We start from the raw sequence: 26,888 nt of genomic DNA, 5'->3' as shown, positions 1-26,888 counted from the left end.
CATAAAACCTGTAGGAGAGACGGGTTTTGAAGGATCTTCCCATTTATAGGGAGCTAAGGATATTTCCTTAAAATGTCAAAAGATTTATCAGTGCCACCTGAAATCCCTAAGGAAGATGGCAGACCCAAGTGGGACAATAAGTTCCAGTATATTTTAAGCTGTATCGGATTTGCCGTCGGTCTGGGGAACGTGTGGAGATTTCCATACTTGTGTCAGATACATGGAGGCGGTAAGACTGAAACGGGACTTTGCCAAAATATTAAACTACAATCCTAATGTAACCATACTAACTTATGATGGGCATGGAAGTTATATATTTGCATCACTTCTTTCTTTAACTGTCTCATTCTCATAAATGTTTTGCACCAGTTAGATTAGCTTTTTCTATAGAGTGTATTTCATTTTAAAATGATGTGTTTGTTTAGGAATTAAGACCAGACCGACGCTAACTCTCAGCAAAACCATTGTAAGTTCTTACATTGCTGCTACAGTCCCACCGGGAGCACGAAACTGAACCTGAAGGTCATTATGTTAAGGAAAAGTGAAAAGTCTGGAGAGAACAGGCTCCCAGATAAATGGTCGCTGCGCTTTCCTTTGGGAAGGTGAGCGAGTCGTTCCCCTCCCTTCTCTGATGCTCGTAGGAGCTACCTCATCGTCTGGCACTGGCCCTGCACAAAACTAAATTGCACTTTTTGATGTCTGTGAGGCTGTTTGAAATGCTCAGCTGATAGAACACCAACCAGGAGCCTGCCAGGCAGTGTGAAGAGCTGCCCAAGCCTGTCCCTGGGCACCAGTCCCACAAAGAATTGCCTTAGAAGCAGCCAATTTGGTAAATATAGATGGATCGGAAAAGAGTACTTGATAACTCACCACTCACAGTCGCTTCTGAGATCTGCCATGGTAAGCTGTCTAAAGCAGAGTCAGATAGCAAATTGTTTCAGCCCAGAATTATTCGTTATCTTTTAATTAACGGGAGAAACAGAAAATTCAAACCTGGAGAAACTGTCAAATGACAGAAAAAAAAATTAAATCCAAGCTTGTTCTACTAAGGTGTCTGTATTACTTGATGAACTACATATATTTGATTCAACCAAGGAACCAAGAATGGATGCTGCCTTTAATGGAAGGAGGTGTTTCAGAAAGAAGTAGCCACTTAGGGACTCTGGTAAGTAGCTGAATGAATGAGATATAGCAGGTTGTATCAACAAAAAGAATCTCGGCATATATAAGCAGAGCACTAGGAAGTAGGTGTAGACATTGCTACCGACACTAAGACAACTTCTGAACTTCTGACATCTTCTGAAAGTCCAAATTTCAAAGTCAACTTGAAAAACTTGCCAAAATGCAGAAAAGCCCCAACAATTATTTAAGGTCTGGGAAACTTATGGGACAAGGAATGACTTAAGAATCCAATCTATTCAGCTCATGAAATTGAAAATGAAAGAGTACATTTATCATAGTCTATAAAGAAGCAAATGGAAACTATTTTGGTGGCAAGGAGCTCTTTAACATTGAACATGTAACAGCTGGAAGCTACGATTACACAAATTCAAATAAGAAAAGAGAAGAAGCAGTAGGTTAGCTTCCTCCCAGGAGACAACATTTGCCATTATTTATTTACAAGATGTGAAACCCAGTGAAACTCTCTCAGAGAAGTGCCATAACTGGGTGGTTAGAAAGCCATAGGTGTGAGCACGCTGTGTCTCTGCGTTTGCCCACGGAAAAAGCCTGTCGCTTCAGTTAATGATACATGCGTTAATGAGACACGATAAACACCTGTAGAGAGACAGCCCCATAGCAGATACGGCATGGGGCCCGCAAGGAAGATGTTCTTCTGGCATAGGAGCTGTAGGTCGGAAAAATACCCTACAGCATCTCAGGTGGCCTTTCTATCTTAGAGCAAGGGAACAAGCATTCAGTATTAACAAACAACATAATAAAACTAACATAAAGTGATATTTTTGTAATATAATGAACAATTAACACAAAGCAGTCAGTGGAAGATTTGAAACTCACAGACGGGACCATAGCGAGATGTAGCTCCTCTGCACATCTTGTTACCCAGAGCTGCTTCTGGGGCCACCAGCTGCACGAGGCTGCATGAACTTTGTGCTTCAAGGCTTTGTGCAAATCTCTGTTATGGATTAAGATGAAATATTATTCTGCTGACTGTAAAAACGCTCTCACACCTTCCCATGAAGCACCAAGGGTTGCTTCTCTGTGCTGGAGGTGGGGGACTAGCTGTGGCCAGCTGTTTTTCAACCTCTTCAGATCTCAGCCTCACTTCAAAAGATCAGCAACACTCACCTCCTATTGAGGTTTGAGCTCTCCCTTCCATCCTTCCCCTCTGGGATGTCCTGCATCTCTGCCCTACGGACCTCTACCACCCCAGAAGAAGCATGAGTACGAGTGCAAGGAGACCCAGGGTGACCTGTTTTACTCCAAAAGCCTGTTTGCTTGTGTATCCAGCTTCTGAGCACTGATACATCCCACAGGAGCTGCTAGGGACAAAAAAGACAGGATTTGGAGCAGGTTTAATGATAATAAAAATAGGAAAATGCTGCAGGGACAAAGGTCGAGTTGTTCCTTTGCTCCACAAGTAGCAATCTTGCCAGTGAAAAAATCAGTTTAAAATAGCTAGCAGACTCAGTAATGGCATGTAGCTACTTTGCTTCACTGCGAACCGCATCACAAGACAGGGGTGAATAAAGGTTCAATGTATGGATGTACAGCCAGTGTTTGGTCGCTGGATTTTAACGAAGGGCTCAGAGAGCTCAACAGCAGGATGGACTCTGTAACAAAGCGCTGTGGGGTTTGTGAATAATTTATCTCAGAAAGCTGGCGTTGGAAGAGTTTGTGTGAGTCATGAAGACCACCAAGAAGACAGAGCTGTTGGGTTTACACCAGTGTATAATGTAGCTGCTTTTTTCTTCTGCTAATTTAAGGCAGTGATGTGATTTGGGGTTGCATTTTTGAAAGCAGACAACTCAGATGCAAAAGCCCAATAGCTTTTCAGGGCTATTGGAGCATAAATCCCACTTGTGTTGGTCTGAAGAGGTGAAGATGGGAGAGACCAGCAGCATCGTGGTTAAGCGGGAGCCCTGAGAGGTGCAGTGAATGGCTTCTGGGGTACGGATCACAGTTTCACAGCTGGTTCAGGTGATATCCAAGTGTTTTAAGAGTTAGGCAATGCACTTTACCTCATTTCTAGATCTTTTAAAAAACAAGAGATAAAAATAAGTGCTTGTATATTTGCCTCATGTCAGCTGTTCTCATCAGACCTCTGGACCTTATTCATCGCACATTAGTGTTACTCAGTAACTTGGATCTAATATAATATCAGTTTTGCTGACATTTATCACCCGTTGTCGTTACTGATTATTTGGATTTATTGCCTGAGTTAAGTTAGTTATTTACTTTTCATGACTAATGGACATGAAGGTTGTTTGCCACAGTAAGTGGAGACAAACGCAAAGGTTCCCAGGCAACTGGGATTGAAAAGAAGTCTCTAAATGGCCCAGTATATAGTTTGTCACTTAAAACCGAGACTCAAACAAGTCATATAGCTATATATGTACACATACAGTCATCTCAGTATACTTAAAAAAATCCCAACCCAGTTCTAGCTGGAACTTACTGCAGTGTTTTACTTTTGATTATAGCTAGTATATACATACGCTTCCCTAAGCCACGGTTATTAAAAATGAGCATGGTGCCCGAGCCTATAGGATGATTGAAAAAAATCTTTAATATAAAATACAGTTTCTTTCTAGGAAAATAAATACATGTAAACACTAAAGTCCTGCTAAAAAGGGAGAGCTGTTTACTTCTGGGGCAATGATTTACAGACTTTCATAACCTGTGGCTTACCTGACCTTTTGCTAGAATTTGAACTACAACTTGGTATGAAATGCAGTTGTCTGGCTCACTGCGTCCTCAGAAAGAACATAAAATCTGAGCAGAACAACAGATATACTTGGAAGACACTGTGAAAAAAAAAAAAATATATGTGTTGGGAAGAGCAGAACAGTTCATACTCTGATAGAAAAATTAATTATGTTACAACAAGTAACAAACTTCCTTTTCTGGATTGTTACCATGTCCTGCTCAAGTCCTTGGTGAAAAACTATGGCATTCGGGGTTGATCCTTTCATAACTTGTTGTACTTGGTTGCTCTTTACAGCTCAGGTTGGTGCTTGCACATGGGTGCTGCTCACTTGCGTCCTTCAGTCATGAGTATTTCACAGGGAAGACCACCAAGGCTATTTTATAAGTCACTCTACAGGTGTTACCCATCTTCGTTTGAAATGGCTATTGCCCTCTTGGTTTTCTGGACATGGCTTTAGCTGCTTCATTATTGCTCAAGGAGATACAGTCATCTACGTGGGAAACTCAACCCTGTCAAGTTTCAGTGTCCGTAAGATGTGCAATGGGGCCTGTCAGTCAAAATCAGTGCCATCATAAATATACTGCACAAATACCACACTTCTAGTAGCTCACACTCTTCACCTGGATTAAGGCATGTGCAAAAGACATAACAAAGATCATGAAGGATTGTTTTCCAGAGAGAGGGGTGAATAGGGTTAAGTTGCTGCTTTTTCCCTACCTGATGTCTTGATGTGATTCGTTGCTGTGTTGGCTACTACGCTGCTTAGCTGAAATCCCATGGAGAAATGGGGACAGGTCTGATAATCCCCTTTCAATAGCTAATAGCTTTTTCTCTGTATCTGAACAAGTAGTTCCCACCTATTGCAATTTCTTGCAGGTAAAACATAAATTATGGCAGGTATCTTGCCATTAATTTCTCAGTCTTTTGGAAAAATGCACCCATCGCCATTTCTCCTATGTACCAACAGAACCGGTGAAGTGGATCTCTGAATGCTTGTTGCATTGTATCATACTGAGATGGGCTTTCTGAATTTTTCAGACTCTACACGTGTTTCCTTTGGAATTACTATTTTGCCATTTTCTGGGTCATTTCTGTCTTCATTACAATTACTTTTTTCTATCCCTAAATCTCTGATATTCACGTTGTTGCCTTTCAAATGCTGTTGTGACCTTTTGCTAGAATTTGAAGCGTCATTTTGCAGGCTGAGGGCTGAATATGCTCAAGCAGTTGCTTTTCTGACCTGATTTGCCTGTACATTGCAATCGAGGGGTCAGGTTTTAAAAACCCACAGTGCATCTAGAGCGCAGCAGGCATTTTCTTTTCTACTGCCATGACTACAGAGCTATCTCCACTCTAATGGCTCTTCTGAGTTAGCAACGATACCGACCGTGCTATAGACTGGTGCTCCTTGTCACTTGGGACCCTATCGTTAACGAAACCAACTTACCAATATGTGCAGTATTTGTAATTGATGATAGCCTCAGTTGGAAAAGCTCTTGTAGGCTTTCTGTGCCTTCTCATGTGCACAAGGATTGTTCCTTGGCTTTGCGGTATCCTTGTGCAGGATCTCCTTCCAACATAGCTTTTAACTCTGGTAGATTTTGGACTGGTTTGGGTTTTTTTCTCCTTGACCTTCTTTTAGTAGGGCATGTATGTACTTGCAGGATGGATGCTTTGTGCATTTTGGGTGTCTTTCTAACAGAAGGAATGGTGTAGACTGAAATTTTCCTAGGTCACGTCTCAGGGATGCATGCCCTGGTGATACTTTTGATTTTTATGGGCGTTTCTCCAGGCTTTTAAGGTACTTACAAATGCTTGATCACTGCCATTTTCCTTATACATTTTTTGAGAGGAAAAAAGTTACTGAAGCTAAACTTTTGGTTTTAGAGGTTCTCCCCTGGGCTCGCTTCTTACGTATGTCATTTATTTTCCTTTCACTGTGGAGCATATAGAGCTAGAACATCTAGATATACATATACCTAGAATATTCAGATATAGAATAATTTGCTTACTGGCACTTTATGATTGTTTCTGCTAAGGTTTCCTTTTCCCATGCCTCATGGAAGCCAAACCTTTCTGCAGTACCTGTTCAACACATCACCTGGGTGCCAATTGGGTTTTGCTGTGCCTGTGTCTGAATGCTCTGTTTTGTGACACATGCTCTGTGTCAGGTACCAGCTTCCTTCTTCATTCTGCTTCTTGGATTTTCTTCTTGCCTTTTTCACAGTTAGATTTTTCTGGCATTTTTTTTAAAAAAGTATTTAAAATTTGCCTTATGGCACATCCTCCTCTATCTATTAAACAAAGCCATTATCTATGTAGTGCTGGAGTATCTGATACCTTTCCAGTATTTTTTTTCTTTCTATGGGTGGGGGATTTTATTGTGGAAAAGAGTAAGCTTCAAGTGCTTGAGCAGACTGTCTATGCTTTTCATGACTATTTCCTTTTTGCCTAAAAATACTGTAAAGCAAAGGAATGAATAACTGAACACATATTTTTACACTACAAGCCATTTATCTGAATTAGTTCTGAGAAAGATTAGCTCCATTAACTATTTCTTCTTAGCCCAATATTCTGCCATATTTCCATATTTGCAGATAGCATACTTTTTATACAGTTCTGATGGAAAACCCGTATTTTCTTTCCACGTGCGACATAATGTTTTGCCATGCTATAAATATCATTGGAGATAACGTACAAGCCAGCACAAAGCAAACAGGCTTTTATCAGCAGAATATCTAAACATGCTCTGCTATTGATGGTTCAACTAGCAAACAGAAAATGGGAGAGAGATAACAGAGGGCAGTTTGCACTAATTATTACACAGTTATTTCCAGGGAGATATGATATGGGAGATAGGTTGGTCCCTTATAGAGCACTGTGCTAGCAAGGGCTCAGCATCACGCGTGGCTTGCAGAGAAACAGCTCAGGCGAACAAGCCGGGCGAACGAGCCCAGTGCTCCGTGCTGCCGTGCTCCAGTCACCCGCGTGAATATTTTGCTTTTCCCAGGAGACAGCCCAAGGCATGGGGCTCGCAGGAGGGCTGGGTGGGCATCCCCAGGTATGCTGCTGAGGGGGATATCGATATCGCAGCAGGTTTGAAGGAGAGCACAGGACTGAGCGTGGGGAGAGGTTTCTGAGTTCTTGCGGAACGGACCTGCAAACTCCTTAGTATTTACATGGGAGCTTTGGTAGGTAGCTCCAGGTGAGAATTCATCAGGTGGTAAAACACTTAAAAATAAACAAACTGTTGTGGTCCTTAACTCTCTCTCTGTGAATCTCTCTCTTTGGGGGAGGGGAGGAGGTTTATAACAGCCACTTTAGAGCATCCTCCAAGCAAGAGGACTACTGAGCAGGGGTACTAAGGATCCATAATGAGGATTTAACATAATGAGAATTAACTGTGAGACTCCTCTTTCAAATCTGCTTCTTAGCAGTTAAAAATATTGTAAGAAATCAGATCATAAGGAGAGACATTTATTTCCACCTTTGGCAAATTAAGAACAGTCCTTCACTGAGAAGAGCTTTGCTGATTTTTGTTCCTATGTACTGCTTGATAAAGGGCTAAACCATTAAACAACACACTTTCTCTGGGTGTTGTATGTAGTTACTGCAGCAGCTAGCAATAGGTAGCAAAGTTATTGCAACACCTAGCCCAAGTGATTCGATTTATCTGCCCAGCCTTTCGGAATAATCGGTGATTGCAAAACACAGGAGCCAGTCCAGGAGGAGACCAGAAATCCTTGCGCATTCCCCCACCTCCCTCTCCGGGCCGAAGACGGAGCGGAGAACCGATGGAGGTGATGGTAAAGCTGCTCTCCCTGCCAGCCTGGAGGGAGGGGAGAAGGTTTCCAGGGCTGGAAGAGCTGGGCTATGAGCCCAGAGAGACTCAGCTATGAGATTTGGAGGCAAAGTTGAAATGGTATAACAAGGCACGGGTCTATGAACAAAAGCGGTGAGGAGCACAGAGTCGGTATGAGTTGGTAGAAGGATTGGTTATGGGCTGAGGCAGGACTTCTGTCTTTGCTTCCCCAAGAAAAAGAAGCTTTGTGGTCACAGCGGTTGTCGGTCATGGCAATCAACTTCAATCTATTAGATCATTTCAATTTAATTGGATGTTTGAGCAGGTGCTTTAAACATACTGACAAAACTTCTCCTGGTGTCATGAAAACCAGTATCTGTGCAAAGACCCAAACCCGTGTCCCTTCTGAGGAAAGGCGGGGAAGATGAGGTGTTGCACACCATTTTGCAGGAACTAGCCAGGCTGCCAGCAGGATTGAGACCCGCCTGCAGGCACTCAACAGCATCTGCTGCCTCTGGCCCAAGGCAGCTGCTACGAGAAAAAATAGGGAAGACGTAGGAGATGACACAAAGTGGGAGGAAATAGGGGTTCGTTGCTCCCACGTCTCACAGAACAACTTGGCTTGCTTTCAGTTTTTCATTAGCCAGAGGCTCTGTGCTTTGAGCAGAACTTTATGCAGTAAAGGAACCTGGTCTCTTGGGGGTCTCCAGTGCAAAATCCTGCTTTACCAGGGGAAGATGGAGGAGCAGGTGCCTGAGAACTTTAGGGACGGAAATGAAATGATACACTGAACGGGAAAGAGACAGTATAAGGGAGAGGCAAACCCTTGCGCTTTATGAGCATGGGGAGAAAAGAAGATGCTTGAAAGAAAGGGAAATGGAGGAAATAGCGAGGCTGTTTATAATGGGCTGTAGCAGTGCCTGAGGGGAAGTGTCCTGCAGCATTAAGCATCCCAGTTCTTCCTCCTACATCTTCACCAACAAAATTACCAGTAACAGACATTACTTGGCAGGTATCCCTAGCAATGCTCCCTCTCTCAACACACCCCACAAGGACTTTGTTAGGGTCATAAAGCAGACAAATTACAAACCAGTAATTTCAGTAAGATGCAGATAATCCTGTGGCTCAACTGCACTTAAATGTGTTTTCAGGGGCTTTCCTGATCCCATACTTCATCGCTCTTCTCTTCGAAGGAATCCCACTGTTGCATCTTGAACTGGCCCTAGGACAGTGCCTGAGGAAAGGTAGCATCGGTGCCTGGAACACCATCTCGCCTTACCTTGGAGGAGTCGGTACGTCTCTCAGGGTCCCAGCTCAAGAAACTGCAGCTGTGCTCCCACACAGCACTCTCTTCCTACAGACCTGCACCTAATGCTTGCTAAGATATAAAAAGAAATGCTTGTCAGGATATAAAAAGAAAATTTTTACAATGAGGGTGGTGAAACACTGGCACAGGTTGTTCACTGAGGTGGTAGATGCCCCATCCCTGGAAACATTCAAGGTCAGGTTGGATGGGGCTCTGAGCAACCTGATCTAGTGGAAGATGTCCCTGCTCATTGCAGGGGGGTTGGACTAGATGATTTTAAAGGTCCTTTCCAACCCAAACCATTCTATGATTCTGTAATTCTATATTGCTCCCATCAGGTGTTACTCTAGGGACACAGGAGCCTTAAATGCAAACCTCATAACTTTTGCTGTGGGAATAGTAACAATCACGAGCTCTGCTAGCCAACACTGCCCCGTTCCCACCATATCTTGGTGCTTACACAAGAGCTGCCTGCCCACAGGGCTTCTCGCTCCTCCCTCACAGCCTCACCAGGAGCCAGTCTTCTCTGTCCAGGGATAGTCGGACTGGAGGAGGGACAGAAAATCAGGAACGGGATCCTGGCACTTCCTAAGGAGCCTAATGCACCTGGGAAAGTTCCCCTCCATGAGAGAGGGGCACGGTTGGGCTACTAAAGGGACATTAACAACATGGCTGGGCACAAGGACAATCCACAGAGCAGCCTGTATCAGACTGGTTTGCAGCCCTGCACCAGCAATTTTTTTTCTATTTATTTAATTTAATATACACTGAAAAAACCATACCTCATGTCCTGCGTGCATTGTTAGGCTGCAAAAAGTGACCGGGAGCAGCCACTGTTAGAGGGCTGAACCCTCGGCTCTACCAGTTTTGAGATGGCATCCTCCTGCCTGCCGGGGCAAGGAGAAACCCTCGGATGCTCCAGCCAGGACTGCTGGATGATGCCCTGCTTTAAGCAGGCGCCTGAAAATGGGATTGGCAGCAAGAGCTGTGCCTGCGGGCAGGCGTGGGAGGAGAAGGGCTGGGTAAGAGGAGTTATCGAAGGGCCAGAGGGCAACCAGGAAGAAATGCCAAGCAGCAGGGTGGTGCCGCCAGCTAAACCCATCTCCTACAATTAGGCACGTCCATCCTCCCTTTGCAAAAATGCAAGCAAGCAGAAACCATGGTGTTGCTATTCTTCCTTCCTTCTTGTAGGAGTAAAACAGTTACTGGTGTTTGTTACATGCTTATATGCAAGATTTGGGACAAAAAAGTGCTCCTTACGCAGCTGTAGCATGCTGTGAGACGTCAGTCTCTTTTGGTCTCTGCTATTCAAGTTGTCCCGTGTTGCAGAAAACAATGTATTATATACTTGAGCAAAAATTTCAACCCTAATCTTTGTTGTTAGCCTTCTTGGAGCAGGGCTGGTGAGCTGGGGGACTGTGCACCAGTGTTTGGCTACTAAGGACACAAATGCCCATCTTTCATGTGAAAATCTCTGAGGCAAAACAGAAAATCTTGAAAAAATAGGAAACGTGAACTTCTAAGAGCAAGTGCTGTGACTGATAATTTTTTCCAAAGCTTTTCTAAGCTGAGATCTTGTGCTTTCTGCAGGGATTGGTTCGTGGATGGTGTCAGTTCTGGTGAGCTTATACTACAACACTGTTTTAACCTGGGTGATGTGGTATTTCACAAATTCCTTCCAAGAACCTCTTCCTTGGAGTGTTTGCCCTCTAAATGAAAACAGAACAGGTAACTACCACTTAGAGCATCACTGCTAGCAAAAGGAGGATCACAAATGTCAGAGTCTTGGGGCTTGCAACAGGAAAAGTTTTGTTTATTTTTTGTGCTTGTGCTATGATACAAATACCAGTCTGAAAGAGCGTCCTCTGCTTTCTGACTATGGAGAAATAACCATTTATCAAGACACACGTGCCTGTTATCATAAACTACATATCAAGACACGTGAGATTGTTAGCATAATTAAGAACCCAATTTATGACTACATCTTTTGGTAACTGCTTTAAATGAGACTCGAGTTTTCATTGGGTGGTGATGCATTGGTTATGACTCATAACATTTCAGCTCATTTGCCATGATGTGCTGAGAAAGATCAGCTGAGTTGCCAGAGCAGGAAACACAACCCTACCAGAGAACTTCAGTTTCTGCCTGTAGATTGCCAAGACTACTTTTACACATCCAACAAGACAGTTTCCTAGAGCAGCTAGCCAAGAAAGCCCTGAGAAGAGAAGTCACACTTGATTTGGCCCTAGGTTGTGCAAAAGACCTGGTTTGTTTTCCTGTCAAAAAGCTACGAGAAGGATGATAGCCTTCTCAAATTCATCATCCTCACAGGCACAACAAAAGCCAGAAAGTCCATGACCCCTTTTGCTTGATTTCTAAAAGGGAAACAAAATAAGTGTTTAAAAAAAAAAAAAAAAGAAAAAGGAGCAACTAAATAAGCAAAACACTTTTGAGGTAGCAGAGATACTACTTAAAGAGGGAATCTTTGAGGCTCAGACCAAATTCACATTACCCAGTTCAAAAACTTTAGTGAGACCAAAGACAGTGTACCTAAGCAGGATAAGGAAGACTGCTCTCAGTTCTTTAAAATTATTTTTCAGCTTTTTTTGTTCAGAACATGAGAGATGACAAGTTCCAGGGCAGAGCAAGAAACGTAATCTGAGTAAGAGGGTAAGAAAAAAGACAAAACAACAAAACATAGCAGAAGTCAACTTTCTTTTGGAGACCTTAGGACTATTCTGGAGTAGGAAGACAATTAGACACCCCCCATCTTTGTTACAGAAGTAGAGAAAATTATTTGGGCCTTAAGAAATAGGATTCTTTCATTTCTCAGGATACAGGTGGCCCGACTAGCGAGCTAAACAAATATTTTCCAAACCTCCTTTGGAGATCAGCTTTTTAATCAACCGGTTTGGTATACAGAAAAACTGCAATTTTAGTTAAGAATCTTTTAGAAAATATTGAAGAAGTCCTTTAAGGACAGATTTTTCAATACCAGTGCCAAGATGGGAAGAACCTGCACTTCTCCATCACGATTGCAATGCTCTCTCTGGGGAGCTGCTTCCTAAGCGAGCCAAGTACCAGCTGTTCCCATCCACTAGGCTTAGCTGAACGTAGACTAAAATGGCATTATTTCAGGCTCACGTACTTAAGCTGGGGCTAAAGGGACAACAGCAGCAAAGCTTTTCATGACATAGCTCGTTACTCATACACTGCGCTATAACCCACAGACTTTCATTCAACAGCCAGAGACTGTGTATTCAGAGGTAACTAGGATTGCACTGGTCAGTGTATGTCCGGGTGCACGTCCGATTCTTTTAATTCAGAGCTGAGGAAAGGATGCCAGCAAGTCTGAGTACACGAGCGTCCTCAGACACTGAAAGAGGATCACCGGCTTCAGGTGTAATGACATTTCAGTGGCAACCACACTTGCAAGTGTAAATTTGTCACTGGAAAGCCACTTGGCTAATCAGTGCCTCACATACCTGCAAGTGACTTCATTTTCCACCTTGCAATCTCACCAGAGCAAGTTTTGTTTGAAAAGTTTCGTAAAGCCACAATGGCCACAATCGGGGAGGGGTAGGAGTTATGGTAAACTTGAGTGGGATTGTGTGCAAAACAGCAGCTTCAGCAGGAGACACTGCAAGAAAGTTAGCATGCTCTCCTAGGCAGAGGAAGAGCCATTCAGGTCTCACCAGGCAGGGAAAGGGGAAAGAGCTCTCCCAGTCCTGGTGTGTGCTGGACCTCCTGGTTACAGGGATTGCTACCATTGTCGGCTCCGTGCTGTGTAACCCCAGCTCCTGGAAATGCACAGGACTGCCTTGTGCTCTTGGGACACACCTGATTCTGGCTAGGAGCAAAGGCAGGAGGTGCAGCACCCAGGGAACTCAGGTTTCCAGCTAAAGACAGCAGGTCAGTGGGTTTCCTGAAGATCTGAAGGCTTAGATGTATCCTCAGGTGCCTGAACCTTGTTAAGGCTCCACCAGCTTGTAGCCATATAGCTAAAAAACTTCATAGTCTCCACCACAATTACAGTTTAGATTCTACCTTGCACTGAGTATGACACCTTTTCTATTTAGAAAGTTATCACCTGTAGAAATGCTAGTGATGTTCTGGTGAAGGTCTCACATAAGTCTCGCAGTCTCAGCCTGTCGTGACGGAGTTTGTCTTGCTGCACATTACAGACAGTGCAGAAAGGCCAGTTCAGTCCATCTCTATATTTCATTTGGCAACCCACAACAACACCATCCTGCCACTCTCCGTTAGCGTAAAGTATTGCTTCCTAACCCTACAGTGAGTGGGAAAAAATATTACCAATTTTAAAATTTATTCTTACGCTTGCCACATTTTTTTCCAGGGCTCAACGAAGAATGTTACAAAAGTACCGCAGTAAATTATTTTTGGTACAGGAAAACTTTGAACATAACACCTGATGTCACTGAGACTGGCACGTTACAGTGGTGGCTCATTTTGTGCTTAGCGACTTCCTGGGCAATTGTATACCTCTGCACCATCCGAGGAATTGAAACCACAGGAAAGGTATGGAAAGGATACAGAAGTTCATTATCCCACACTTTGGGTCTTGCTCTCCAGATACTGAGTTTCCCCACCAAGGAAAGCCTTCCCCGTTTACCTCACTAGCACCGTTTCAGTGTGCTCCTTGTCCAAGGAAGTGATCACAGCAGTACAGCTGGCTCAAAATGACACTTCTTCCCCATTGCAAATGCTTCTGCCCTACCAGTCTCCCCTCAAGCAGTTTTAAGAGGAATTTTGTTACAAATACGTTCAGCAAAAGCACATTCTGGTTCTTTTAAAGATGACAATGTTCATCTGTAGCTGTCTTACCCAATATTATTAGGATTGACTCTTGTAATAACTTAAACAGGATTTTTCAATGTTAGTAACTGTCTGTCTTCTTACCTTCTCACTTTAGGCAATTTATGTAACAGCAATATTTCCTTACCTGGTCCTAACTATATTCCTTATCCACGGACTCACTCTACCAGGAGCCACTGATGGTCTGGCTTACCTCTTCACCCCTAATGTAAGTATTGCTGCTATAGTCAGAAATGTTATTTTTCCTTTTTCTCCCCCTCAGATCTCATACTGTATATTAATTTTCCAGCAACTCCTGATCTAGCTCCCTATCCAAGATCTTAGCTAAGCTCTTTTTTCTTAGATGAAGTGATTCAGTATTTTAATATACTTTAGCAAGAAAAGAAGCAGCAAAGTATTTAACAGTTCGGTAATAAGCATATCAGAAAATACTGGAAAATTGACTACATTATAGGTGCTTCAGTCTTGAATGTGTAAGTGAAACTGATGCACTTCATGAGTAGAATCATCTCTCTTTTACACATGATAAAGATGGGATTTCCCTGCCAATGCTACAGAATTTACACAACTTTAACCTTTTAAGAATTCGCAAGGAAAATGACTGAGGAATTATAGTGCAAAGTGATTTTTTTTTAAGGTTGAAAGTAATTTTCTCCTACCCATTTCTCTATAGCTTAAGTTTTTCACCCCCTGTAGCTGTCCCTAAAAGACAGAACTGCTGGAGAATATCCCTCTCCCATTTTTTCTCATCTTCTCAAAGGGACAGGAGTCCCAGATCCCTTCATATGCAGGCCATTTCAGAAGGACCTCTTTACACTGTTCTTAGCAGCCTTCCCAAATGCAAAGTGAAATTGTCCTACCAAGCGGTTGCTATTAATTGTAGGCTCCTCACAGCTCTGCCTTCATGCTAAAAAGCTCCACAAAGCAGTGAGCGTAGAGGAGGAAAAGCAGCACGCACTGATGGATGGTCTTGGAGCATCCTCTGCCTCCACAGCAACAGCAGTGCTTCCCACCACAGGAGCACTGGGTATTTCCCTTTCCCGTCCTACAACCGGAATACAGGCATTAAGGAAAACATAAGCCAAGAAGCCCGGAGATACGTTACATGCCAGCCTGGAAAGGGACACCAGCAAGAGAAAGTTCAGAGGAGACACCTCTTTTATCCCTCCCCCTGCAAGCCCAGTGGTATGGGCACCCATCTGAACACTGTCAGAGCTCAAAAAGGACAACCCTGGTCTTTACAGGAGATCAGGACGTGCACTTGCATTTTTCTAGGGCCCAAACAGGACAATAAATGCTTGGTGCAATGTCTTAATGCTTTCTTCAAAAGCAGACTAGACAACACAACCAGAACACGGCTTGGCCTGTTGTCATTTGGTCTCTGCCCAGCTGTCAGGTTTCTCTGGAGAGCATCTTAGGGACTTACAAACGTTGCATAGCGAACTTAATGCAAAAACTAGATTTACGTGTATCCACAAAGCCTGGAGGTATTGCAGTGCTGAGGGGGAGAGGATCGTCAGAAAAGAAGAGCTGGACTGTTTTGTAGACCAGCGCCAGAAGTCAGAATGAAAAACCAGCTGCAATCAACCTGCAGTTAATGATTAGTTGGTCTGAGGAAGCAGATCCCAGGGACGTCCTTGAAGAGTCATCTGAAGGTGGTTTTGGTGATGAAACTTTTCTACAAACATGGAAAAGCTGATGCAACAGCCTGGTAAGTGATATCTGCTATGGGTGTTGCTACTGCATAGGAAGTCACAGTGTGAGACAGAGAGATGGCTTGTTAAACTAACACACCAACTGCTATGGAGGATTTTGGCACTTCAAGGACTTCAAAAAGACAGTAAGCATACAACTGCAACAACATTTCCTTTCTCTCTTCTTCCCTTTAGCCCACAGCTGCAGTACCATTATTGCCTTTTCTGTTAGCCTGTTTAATGAGGAACTATTCCCACCACTGCCATCAATAAATATATGCGTTTTTCTTGTTACACTTCTCCACAGGGGATGTCCCAAAGTGAGTTGCACAGGGGGGTTCTCGGTTTGTGGGCTTTTTTTGGCAAAGATTGACCTGGCCCGCTCAAACCACATTAGCTTACAAAACCGTAAAGCGTATTTCTTAAGTGTGTGCTGTTTTCTTCTTCTTCTCCTGTCTTTTTGCAGGAGCTTGTAAAGCTTTAGCAAAATAAAGTAAGAGTTAGCTCACCTACTGCCTGTTTCACCATGCTTTAAAAAAAGAAAATTTTAAATAAAGAAAGAAATCAACCTTCCTGTCATTCTCCACTCATTGGAGGCAATCTTTTCCAACTTTTTTCCAACTTTGCAGTGCAGCAGAAATTGTAGTTTCTCTGTAACAGCTGCCACATCCACTCTCTGGTAACCGTTACACCTCACTGTTGTTTTTGAAAATCTGTGAAAGAAATACCTAGTGCTAAAAGTCACATCTTACCCAGTTTCAACATCATAATCACCCAACTGAATTTTTTTTTCCAAAGCACCATTGTTTAAGTTTATTCACTTTCCAAGTTTGTATTTTAGTTCTTATTAATAAATATCATAAATAATAACTGCATGCATATGGATTTTAAAAGTGGCAGGCTGTGGTCTTATTTTCATGCAGAAATACATAGTCGGCTTTTTGCCATCTGACACATTTTCACACCTTAAATTCTAGAACAAATAAGGAATACTTCTTTCCATTGACTTTCAGACATGGAGAAGTCTATGTACTCACCCTCACTAAATCCTTGGCTACCTGGAAAGTGAAGTTGCCAAGAAAACAAAAAAGATACTGAAGTTTTGCTCACAGGCACTTGAGGGGAAAGCAGAAGCTGTGCAAAGATGAAGCAACACAGGAGCTGGAACAGAGACTTTTGGAAAGGTTCTTGGGGAAAAAAAAAAATAACCAGAGGCAGCAGAAAAGGGATCCCACCAAGCATCAGCAACGGTCTCTACACGATTCAGCTTCTGTGGACATCTGTGTCGGCTCAGGGAGCACAAAGGCCTCCTTCTCCAGTCTCTTTCACATCTGAAAGAGCTTCAGAGACTGTAAATATTTGGAGGTTCTCTGGCAACAAACAATTTCAGGAACTTGGTTGGGCAACTGACACCTGCACCCAGAGCTCTGGAGTTATTTAATGAGCAGTGAGAATAGCCAAGAAAAAGGCAGCACAGGCACCAGGTCCTCTATCACAGAGGCAATTTGTAATTTTTTCCTCTATTTTGCCGTTTAGTTTTACACCTGATGCATTACTGTGAATGGACACTTAAAACTGCTTTCAAGGTACCCGGTCTGTCCATATTGTTTCTGGTATTAAGGAGAACAAAAGCATTACCTTAATGAACTGCTGTCTTTAAGTGCAATATTACTTGTTAGCCACTTGCTTATGAGAAAAGCAACAGCTGTTTTTACACCAAAATTACACATCACAGCGATCCCAGTATTTTTTAATTCTGTTTTAAGAAAGTTTCCATCTGTCTTTCATGTGTTCAAGTATTCAAAAATCCTACCACCCAGGGGGGAGCAATTATGCTTCCTTTCCTCATTAGTCCCGTGTTCAATCATTAACATTCTGGCTGTGTATCTTCATCCACACGTTTCTAGCTCCAGCACATTTTTTCTTCTGAAGACACTCTTATGAAATCTGTATGCCGTATTACTGAAAATATAAAATAACATTTAGATTCATAATGTGCTTAAAACCAGATAATGACATTGCCACAGCACGCTTGCCTGTCTGCTGTTTCTTCAAGTTTGGACGCTGACGAGCATCTTTTAGAGTCAATAAATGCATTGCATCTACCACCAAACTAAACTATCTCCAGACTCATTTGCCAAAGTCCCCAGTCAGAAAGCCAGACTTGTAACAGTTGTATCTATCAGCACTTAATCACAATGTGAAGGCCAAGTGGCAACGGGAATGCCAAGTTTCTGCACTGCAATTGCATCTAGTCCTGCACCTCCACAAGGTCCTACCAGTGAGCACTCTGGCATTGAAGGGTTTGGTTATGATCTTTCAAAATAAACCTCTAGAAAGCTTTGCCTAAGCTGAAGCCTTTCGGCCAGTAACAGTTACACATATCTGCTTGCTATGTTATGTTGTACAAAACGTAATACCAGTTCTGCCGTGGTCAAAGCACTGGCACACTTGTGGAGAAAGCATCTGCAGTAAAGGCATTCACTGCATCCATCCACACCGAGGTCAACCCATTATTCGCGCTCTTCCAAGCTCAGGCCAGCTTCAGAGAAACCCAAAGTGCTATTAAGGGTCTTCTGGCATACTTACCCCTCATTCCTACCAATGCTCCTGGCAGGATCGAGCATTCCTACAAATCTTCCTAGTCACGTACTAGGATGAATGGCACAGGCACATAGACACGACACAGAAAACACACAATTCACCCTGCATGACTAGGATACAGATTTGACTCAGACGGATGTAAAACAAAGTGAAATACTCTACAGCCCCAGTACTACTTTTGGGCCACCTGGTTTTTAAAACGCTCATTCTTAACTAATACTGGATTTTATTTCCCCTACTTGATAACGGATCAGAAAGTAATTCACATGGTAGGGTATGAATATAACATGCCACTTAGTTTCTGCAGGAAACTAATATTCATTGAGCACATTTACATTTTGCACATTACTTATGTTTTATCTTTTTCTTTTAGATTTTAATGGTAAGATTCCTTCTTAGCACAGCTATTTAAAATTGCATATTATTCTCTGTAATCCAACAGTCATTAACTCTTTAATTTAGCTTCCTCTATCATGTTGTCCCTACATCAAAATTCAAATCTCACTCTGTCAATTTGTCCTTTTTTTTTATTTTTCCTATGTTGCCATTTTATCTTTTGTTGCTGTTTTCACAGTACTTTGAATCCAAGATGCTCTTTTCAATGAAGAGCCTGCTCTTGCCTGCTTGGGCTTTTAGTCTTTTTTTTAAAGCAAATTTGGAAAGCTATGGAATCACTTTGTCTTAAAACAATGAAGGTTTAGTATTTGTTTATACAGTTTTAGGAAGATAATATTCTTAAACTGGAAGTTACCCAGTATGTGGATTAACAAAAAGAAATAAACTGAGGAAAAATGTAATGTACTGTCCCTATTGCGTGCCTAATGCCTATCATTTAGAAACACATTTTTACTGTCACACAGAAGATGTGTACAATGAAGCAGATTCTATAATTACTAAATATATTTAAATAGACCAAATTATGTCTTCAGAAACACCTGCTTTACTGACACATTTTGTACTAATTTCCATTTTCAGTGTATTTACATGGCAGCACAACTCTCAATTTCATAAGTCTAATAAGAGATGAGCTATAACAACCAAGAGAGAAAAAGAAATTTTAATTTCAGCCTAATACATGCATTTATTCCAATTATTTCAGCTGAACACTTTGAAAAATCCCCGTGTATGGCTTGATGCAGCTACCCAGATTTTCTTCTCTCTCTCTTTGGCTTTTGGAGGGCTTATTGCATTCTCAAGCTACAATCCACCAAAGTAAGTAGAACTACAACCTTTATAAATTGGCTAAATTCTTGCTGCATTTTGTGCAATTTTCTAAAACTTTCACATTTTAATTGGATCTTAATTTTTCTAAAGGATCTTAACAGCTGCTGTCTTTCTAAAAGGCCAAATAGATTTTCTAACAGGAAGGGGGGGAAAAAAAAAAAATCTAAAAAAAATAAAATGCCCGAGAGAATCACAGATAAAATATTGCCTTTTTTTAGTCACTTCACTTGTCTGAATGCTATTTCTAGAAATGACTGTGAAAAGGATGCAGTGACAGTGGCAATTGTGAACAGCATGACATCCCTCTATGCTTCCATCCCAGTCTTTTCTGTTTTGGGGTTTAAAGCAACGACAGGCTACTGGGACTGCTTGGACAGGTGAGAAACTTGCATTTCCAGTGTTATACTGTGGTTTCAACGCCTCAATAGATAATGTGTTACTTGAAAAACATGCATTTAGAGAATTTCTTTTCACTAAAAAGGAAAAGCATCTGCATGGAGAAGTCTAATATAAAAATGGAAAGTATTATGGCACTGAGGCAAGAATGATCAGAGGTAGTGTTTGTAAGAAGCAAGACAAATTATAAAACAACTCACTGCAAGTAGTGCATCAAGGGTCACATCTCAGCCTCAGACTAGCATTAGAAGTAGTTAAAAACCCAACACTTTTCCCTGTTCCACTAGATTCACTAAGTTATTAAACACAAGTGGTGGAAATGCTCTGGAGAGCTGATAAAATAAAAACAGAAATGTTTTAGAGACTGCATCTGCATAAAGTACTCAAAGTTTGTGTCTGAAAGAGAAGACATTAAATGGTCTGAATATTTTCTCCTATTTTATATACAAAGTTATTATTTAACATTTTCCTTTATATTGTAAATAACAGCACAGAAAGTAAACACAACTTTCTGTTAACATCCGAATACATGGCATAGCATTTCCAGCCACATCATCTGCAAACATTTAAACTAATGGTATGTTGGCTTCTCTGGCAGGAACATTATCAATGTCATCAATGAATTTGATCTTCCAGAAGAAAGCATCATGCGACAGAACTATACAGCCTGGATTAGTTACCTAAATTCATCACATCCAGAAAAAATTGCTGGACTCAAACTGAAAAGCTGTGACCTTCAAGAATTTCTTGATCAGGTACCATAATTGCTTTCAACAAAGTAACCCTTAAACAAAATATGTAGAAGGACTGGTATTTTCCTTTTTCTTATACGTGCTCGTACATTACTATACTCATAATGAATATATTATACATAATGATCAAACAAAATGATTTCTCGAAATTTGAAATAACACTGCTGTAGGACAGTTTCAACTCAAAGCTGTCTGGTACGGCATGCAAAATTACACACTATTATCACAAAGCCTATCTTCAAATGGGTTCCTACCTGGAGCCTACCATGGACACTAGATTCAGTCCTACTTTGGTCTACAGGAATAAGCACAACAGAGGAAATGCATCTAGCTGAAAACATTATAGAAAAAGGATGCTGAATGGGAGTTTCCTAAATCCATATTTAAGAAAGTATCAAAAAAATCTATTAAAATGTTCACTGTTTGCTTTCAATCACATGTATGACCACCAGGAAGGTATCTTATCACTGTCTTCTGTTTTCTCTTCCTTTCCCCATCTTTCTATTCCCTTTTGACCTCTCCCTTTTATTTTTCCTCATCTCTGCACAGGATCTCACCAATATTTTAATTTATTTTTTTTTCCCCACCCTCCCTCCCCCTTGCCAAAATACATCTTCTCCCTTTCTGTCTTTTCCAATCCTCCTAAAACATTTCCCCTATCACGAAACACAGATGTTTCTTCTCTGTTTACTTCTCCAAACTCATTCCACTTGCTCCAGTTTTGTAACTCTCATTTACTATTCACCCATTTGTACTCCCTTGTTACAAGTCCCTACCACCTAATGAAAAATGAATAGGGCCATGGTTGGAGGAGAGAATACAAAAGAAAGAAGCTTGAGAAAAAATTAAAATAAAATATTAGGACAAAAGGGTGGACACACCTGTTAGAGACAGAGTGTGCCAGTGCACGATAGCCTTAACACGCAACAATGGTAAAATAAGCTATTTTAATCACACGACAGAGAATTCAAAGGACAACATTCCAGCCCTTACACAACTCAGTTTCTGTTTCGTCTGGCTTCCTCTGATGACGCCCATTTCTGATTTACAGTTTGACATATTTTACTTTCAAATTAGAGCAATATTAGCATTTTTCAATGATTAGATTTAACTATCCTTGTCCTTGGGATAGTGAATTCAAAGAAATTTGGCTGAAATTGTGTTTTTCCCTATTAGCCTTTCCTGCCCTGGTAATTATGGGTCTTTTTGTAGTCAACACAGATTTTTTAAAAAACAAATTTGAGATGGTATTGGCAAAACAATTGCTATTCCAATTACAACTCTCAGATCTGCTTTACTCTGGACTCATCTCTGTGCAAGCTAAAATTCTGCTCTATCATTTTCTACACATGTCTGATACTCCATTTACAATTAAAATCCCCACAAACGCTCCCTGCTCCCCGTTTTCTCAACTGCTGGCTGCCACAGAGCCCCAAAGGCTGACCAGCACCCTTGACTCCAGGGAAGGACAGAAGCCTGTTATAATTCTATATGCATGAGAAACTGTATTTACGCCATTAAAATGCGCATTTTTATCTGTTTGTGAATTCTGCAGAGTGTATCGGGAACTGGCTTGGCTTTCATCATTTTCACTCAAGCCATCATTCTCATGCCAGGCTCCCAGGCCTGGGCCATCCTGTTTTTCATAATGTTGTTCAGCTTGGGCCTTTCTTCTATGTTTGGGAACATCGAAGGAGTCTTCACTCCTCTTTTAGAGCTTCGAATTATATCTAAATCAATACCCAAAGAGCTGTTATCTGGTAAGGTATTTGCTTTGCTTTCTTCAAAGAAGGTGGCTTATTTATAGATGTGCAAACTACCTTAATAAATATTGTAGAGGGATTAAGAATTTGTAATATTAACTTGGCTATCTCACAGTGTTAGTAAGGGCAGTGGATTGTGTTTGCAGAAGATAAGCACATAGATGAGGTAGCAGTTATGGCAGTAGCTGTCAGATGACAGTATTATATTGCCCTTTCCATCTTTTTTTCTTAGCTTGCAAGAGCTGTTTCAGTCTGAGAAAGCTTGTTAAATTGCTATTCCTGGAGTCAAGTTCACTCTGAGCTGTTGTAGCTATCAGGAAGAGCCTTGTCTTCACTTAAGCCTTTGGCACCTAAACAAGTCACTTTAACGCAACCAGTGACATCAGCTGGTCTGACATAACCACCTGTGCACAAACATACCACATTGTCACAACTGTAAGACAGGTCACTCACCCCCATTTCATTCAGGTTTATGCTGCTACAGATTATTTCACATTTACTGTGAACACGCCAGAGTAGAAGATTACCACTTGGAAACACAGGAATGAGTGCGTGCGATCCTGTTCTTGCACCAAAACTGGAATCTTTTCAACCAGAGACAGTTATTGAACCCAACCTGTTCCTGAAGAACCAGACTCAGTGAGAGTCTGAGAGATCCTACTGTGAAATTGGTCTAGAAAAATTTCTGGCAGTTTGAAGTAATGGATTAACACTTCTGCAACCTGTCCTTTTAAATTTTTATCAGGAATATTGCTGTTGTGCCTTTTTTAGAGTATTCCTGTGGCATCAAAATTATACCCTTCTCATTTTACACAACCTGATAAGGTAAACGTATTATTTTGAAATTGATTTTCCAATTGTGAGCTTTTTTAAGAAAAAAAAAAAGTCCGGAGCCAATTTTACACAGCATTGAACCAAAAGCCATCTCAGAGTCAGATGCAATTAGTGACACAGCACAAGGACATACAAATTGAATTGCAGCCCAAGTCTGCATCCAGCAACACTTTCCTTCCTTCCCACTTTTTCTCTCAATTACCCCAAATCCATACCTTGGCTAAAGGGGAACTGACTGTACAGAAGTGTGGTGAAACCTAAACCATACACACTGTGACATAAGGCACATACACATTTGAAGCTCTGGGTTTTTTGAGGAAATGGGGGGCAGAAATCCAGGGAGCCCTTACAACTTCCCAGGTGCCGGCTACGTGTGCTTTGAGCCTATGACTGCATGGAAATAAGGGCACTTGAAACTCACTGCATCAGTCAAAAATTAACACAAGGCAATAGCATAGCGCAGCCCAGGTTATCTGCTGGAAGTACTAACAACTGAAGGATGCTCTGAGTCACACCAGTGCATTCTTCCTGCAACACACTGGTGCCTCTTGGCCAATACACAGGGGAAAATGAAGTTTGGGAAGTGGCATTCGCTCCTCTAAGGAAAAAATAGCTTGTCATAGCTCCATAGAGGGAGAGAAGATAAAAATCACTAGAACAAGAGCAAAAATAATTTAGAACAAAAATATACTTACCAAGTTCAGTTCAGTACTCCAGTAACAACCCTTTTTTTCTTCAGGTATAATATGTCTAATTTCCTTCCTCATCACTCTGTGTTTTACACTGGGTTCAGGGAGTTACTGGATTGACATTTTTGACAGCTATGCAGGCTCCGTGCCTCTTCTAGTCATCGCTTTCTTTGAAGTGATTGGGGTTGCATATGTCTATAAAATGAAAAGGTACGTTGGAAACGGATGGAATTTTTTTCTTATAAGAGACAAATATATTTTCTTCTCAATCCATGTATGTTACATACAGGTATACAATATTAACTTACTTCTGTAGTACTTAACACTTCTGTGAATGTAGTTATTCTTTGCTTCAAGTCTCCTATATGTGTAAAACAGGAAGAATAATCTCTACATAGCACTTATGGAAGGAGGGATCCTAAGTTTAAAGCTAGAAAGTCAACAGCCATTATAGCTCTTTGGCCAAGAGGAGTTACACCATCTTTCAAATATGCTCCTGTTGCTGCCATTTTGTTTTGTATACTCTTGCATTTTTTGTATATCATTATTTTTCCCCTCAAACTTCATAGTAAACAACATGCAGTAACTCGCCCAGGTTAAAAAGCTCAACCTACATGCTGAGAATTTCCACAGTCACAGACACCGATTAAAAATTTTTTAAATCCACTGTTAAGATCCTTGGAGCATCTCCCATGTTAAGTGGCGATAACTTCCAGGCTACATCATCATAAAACAATTTCACACATCCCTCTTGCTGCCTGAACAGCTAGCCTCAATCTTCCATGACGCAAAAGTGGCAACAAAACCTGGTTTCACATGCTACAACAGACTCTGGATTCCACAGCACCTGTATTTTCTCTGTTGTGCCAGTATACATATACTTTTTCCTCCTTGTTACTATGGGATACGAGCATAGTCAAATAATTTTTTCCCAGCTCTCGAGAGAATTTCTAGTATCTTCAGTTAGATTAACAGAATTGAAGACAAAGCTTGTGTTTGAACACACACACACAATCACAATTCCTATTCCAGATTACGAAACACTTTCCAACTTGACAGATACAGGTTATCATGACACTATCAAACCCAGAAGCATATACCTACTGCCCATTCAATGTACAAAACTGTAAGAGGTATATGTAAAAGATCAGTTCCATGTCCAAGTGACTGCCGCTACCGACTGCAGAGGAAGCTGGCTCAGGCTGCAATAATTTTTTCCCTGACTTGATTTGATGCCGCTTAATTCAGACTTCTTCCTAACAAGCTATGTTTGTTCCCTTGGCAATTTTGTCTTTCTTTAAATTTTGGAATAGTTCTACAGAACTGCTGTAATATTTTCTTCACTTGTTTGTGCTTAGAAACCTTAGACTAGGTGCTCAAGTAATGTAAACTGACCATTTGTCCCTGGTAGGGATCAATTATATCTATTTATTGGTATTATTATTTACTTAAATCTATAGTAAGTTATTACAAAAAAGGTATGGAATAGCATAGATTTAGGGAGCTGTACCATGCCTTTAAAACTTACAGAAAAGTATGAAAAAGTGAAACTGTTACCACTTAGATCTGACATCATCATAAACATGCCTCCTCTTAAAAGGTTCAGTAAAGATGTGAAATGGATGACTGGACGAAAACCCAATCTCTACTGGCAGATCACATGGAGGTTCATTAGCCCTCTGCTCCTGCTAATTGTCTTCGTGGCCTTTGTTACTCTTCAGATACAGAAGCCAGCAAGCTACGCAGCCTGGAACCCTAAATACGTATGTTCCCAAATATTTTCAAAGCTTCTAATAAAAGCAAGACTTGTATATTTTTCTCCCTTACCAGATCCTTTAAAATCACTGTCATCCACTGTTTACCTACATAAAGCAGCCTGAAGCGATGCAACGCTCAGAATGAGAAGGCTCTGGTATGCATAGAGGTTACACATATTAAAATGCATTTCTGTTAACAGAGCATCTTCTTGAGGAGTCCTGCATAGTCCATGCTCCACATTTCTTACAGATATGTGTAATGCAGAGAACTGTTGAAGTGAAATGTGTCTCAGAAACTCCATACCTACAGGGGGTTCACAGGTGGAACAAATGCATGGGCAGAGCTTTAGAGCTGCACAACAGATGCCGAGGATGAAAACAGTACTCAGTGAGAACTACCAATATCACTGGGGCCTTGATGAATATATGAATGTGTAGTTTTGACAGGCAGACAGGGAGGGAGGCAGTGGTCCAAGAACAGTGTTGGTTAATTCAGCACCAAAGAGATGTCAATGTTGAGAACAGTTGATCTGGATGTCATTGTCTCATGTCAGTTGCAGTTTCTTGGATCCCTCTCAAATACACCCTGTTTGAAGATCGATTCTGGTGTTAAACTGCGTGAGGACTACACAGCAGCAGTGTCTCCTCCAAACGCCATTGAGTATCTGTTATCCCAAAATAAAACTCATACCCACAGTCTTGCAGAAATTGCATTATCATCATTCCCTCAAAATCTCTCATATAAATCTTCCCTATTTGGCAAAGAGCACACTCAGTAATTGCTGAAACCAGGTAAGCTTTGAGTACTAACAAGAATAATCAGACTTTAACCACCTGAGGGTGAAAGTTTGTAACTCTTTGGGCAATGCCTGCATCCCTAGGAATGTGTCACACTTCAGCTATAAATCTTTGAAACTGTAAAACATTTACAGCCATCTTCAGACCTGTGAGAAAGGTATACAGGGCCACTGAATGCTGTTGCAGTATAAGAGTAAAACTTTAGCTATACTTACTATAACACCATAAGAAAATGGAAATGGAAATCAGAGAAAAACGTAAGTGTACCTACCAATTGTTTCTTTTGCTTGCTTTTTTATCTCCATAGGAAGGCTTTCCTATGAAAGAGGAGAAAGTTTATCCACCTTGGGTACTGGCCATCTGTGTGCTGTTAGCTGTCCTTCCTTGTGTGTTTGTGCCTCTGGTAGCACTTTTCCATCTGATCAAACGAATGTGCAGAAACAAGGAACCAAGTTTTGTAGCACCAGAAGTGTTTTCATGTCAGGGGTCTAATAGCAACTTTTTTCATCCAAAAGAATAAATACCCATTTATCTGTCTGTAAGT

General features: G+C 41.4%; 1 protein-coding gene across 1 annotated transcript; it reads left to right on the top strand.

Annotated features, from left to right (window-relative positions):
* The first annotated feature begins 72 nt into the window (after positions 1–72).
* LOC126051226 (sodium-dependent neutral amino acid transporter B(0)AT3-like) lies at positions 73–26,864 on the top strand. The gene is made up of 12 exons (XM_049830212.1): positions 73–229; positions 8,843–8,983; positions 10,588–10,725; positions 13,355–13,536; positions 13,931–14,041; positions 19,231–19,343; positions 19,604–19,732; positions 20,350–20,506; positions 22,059–22,263; positions 23,840–23,999; positions 25,390–25,552; positions 26,652–26,864. Exons 1-12 carry the CDS (start codon positions 73–75, stop codon positions 26,862–26,864), a joined length of 1,869 nt encoding a protein of 622 aa, XP_049686169.1.
* Positions 26,865–26,888: the final 24 nt, after the last annotated feature.

The sequence above is a fragment of the Accipiter gentilis genome, chromosome 27 (genome assembly GCF_929443795.1).
Source record: "Accipiter gentilis chromosome 27, bAccGen1.1, whole genome shotgun sequence".
Taxonomy (NCBI): domain Eukaryota; kingdom Metazoa; phylum Chordata; class Aves; order Accipitriformes; family Accipitridae; genus Astur; species Astur gentilis.
The sequence above is the reverse complement of the archived record's forward strand: the minus strand, read 5'-3'. Positions and strand labels throughout refer to the sequence as shown.

Coding starts and splice junctions, on each gene's coding strand:
- LOC126051226 (XM_049830212.1), top strand. CDS start 73: ATGTCAAAAGATTTATCAGTGCCACCTGAAATCCCTAAGGAAGATGGC. Junction 8,984..10,587: donor GCCTTACCTTGGAGGAGTCG/GTACGTCTCTCA, acceptor TGCTTTCTGCAG/GGATTGGTTCGTGGATGGTG. Junction 19,733..20,349: donor TACTGGGACTGCTTGGACAG/GTGAGAAACTTG, acceptor CTTCTCTGGCAG/GAACATTATCAATGTCATCA.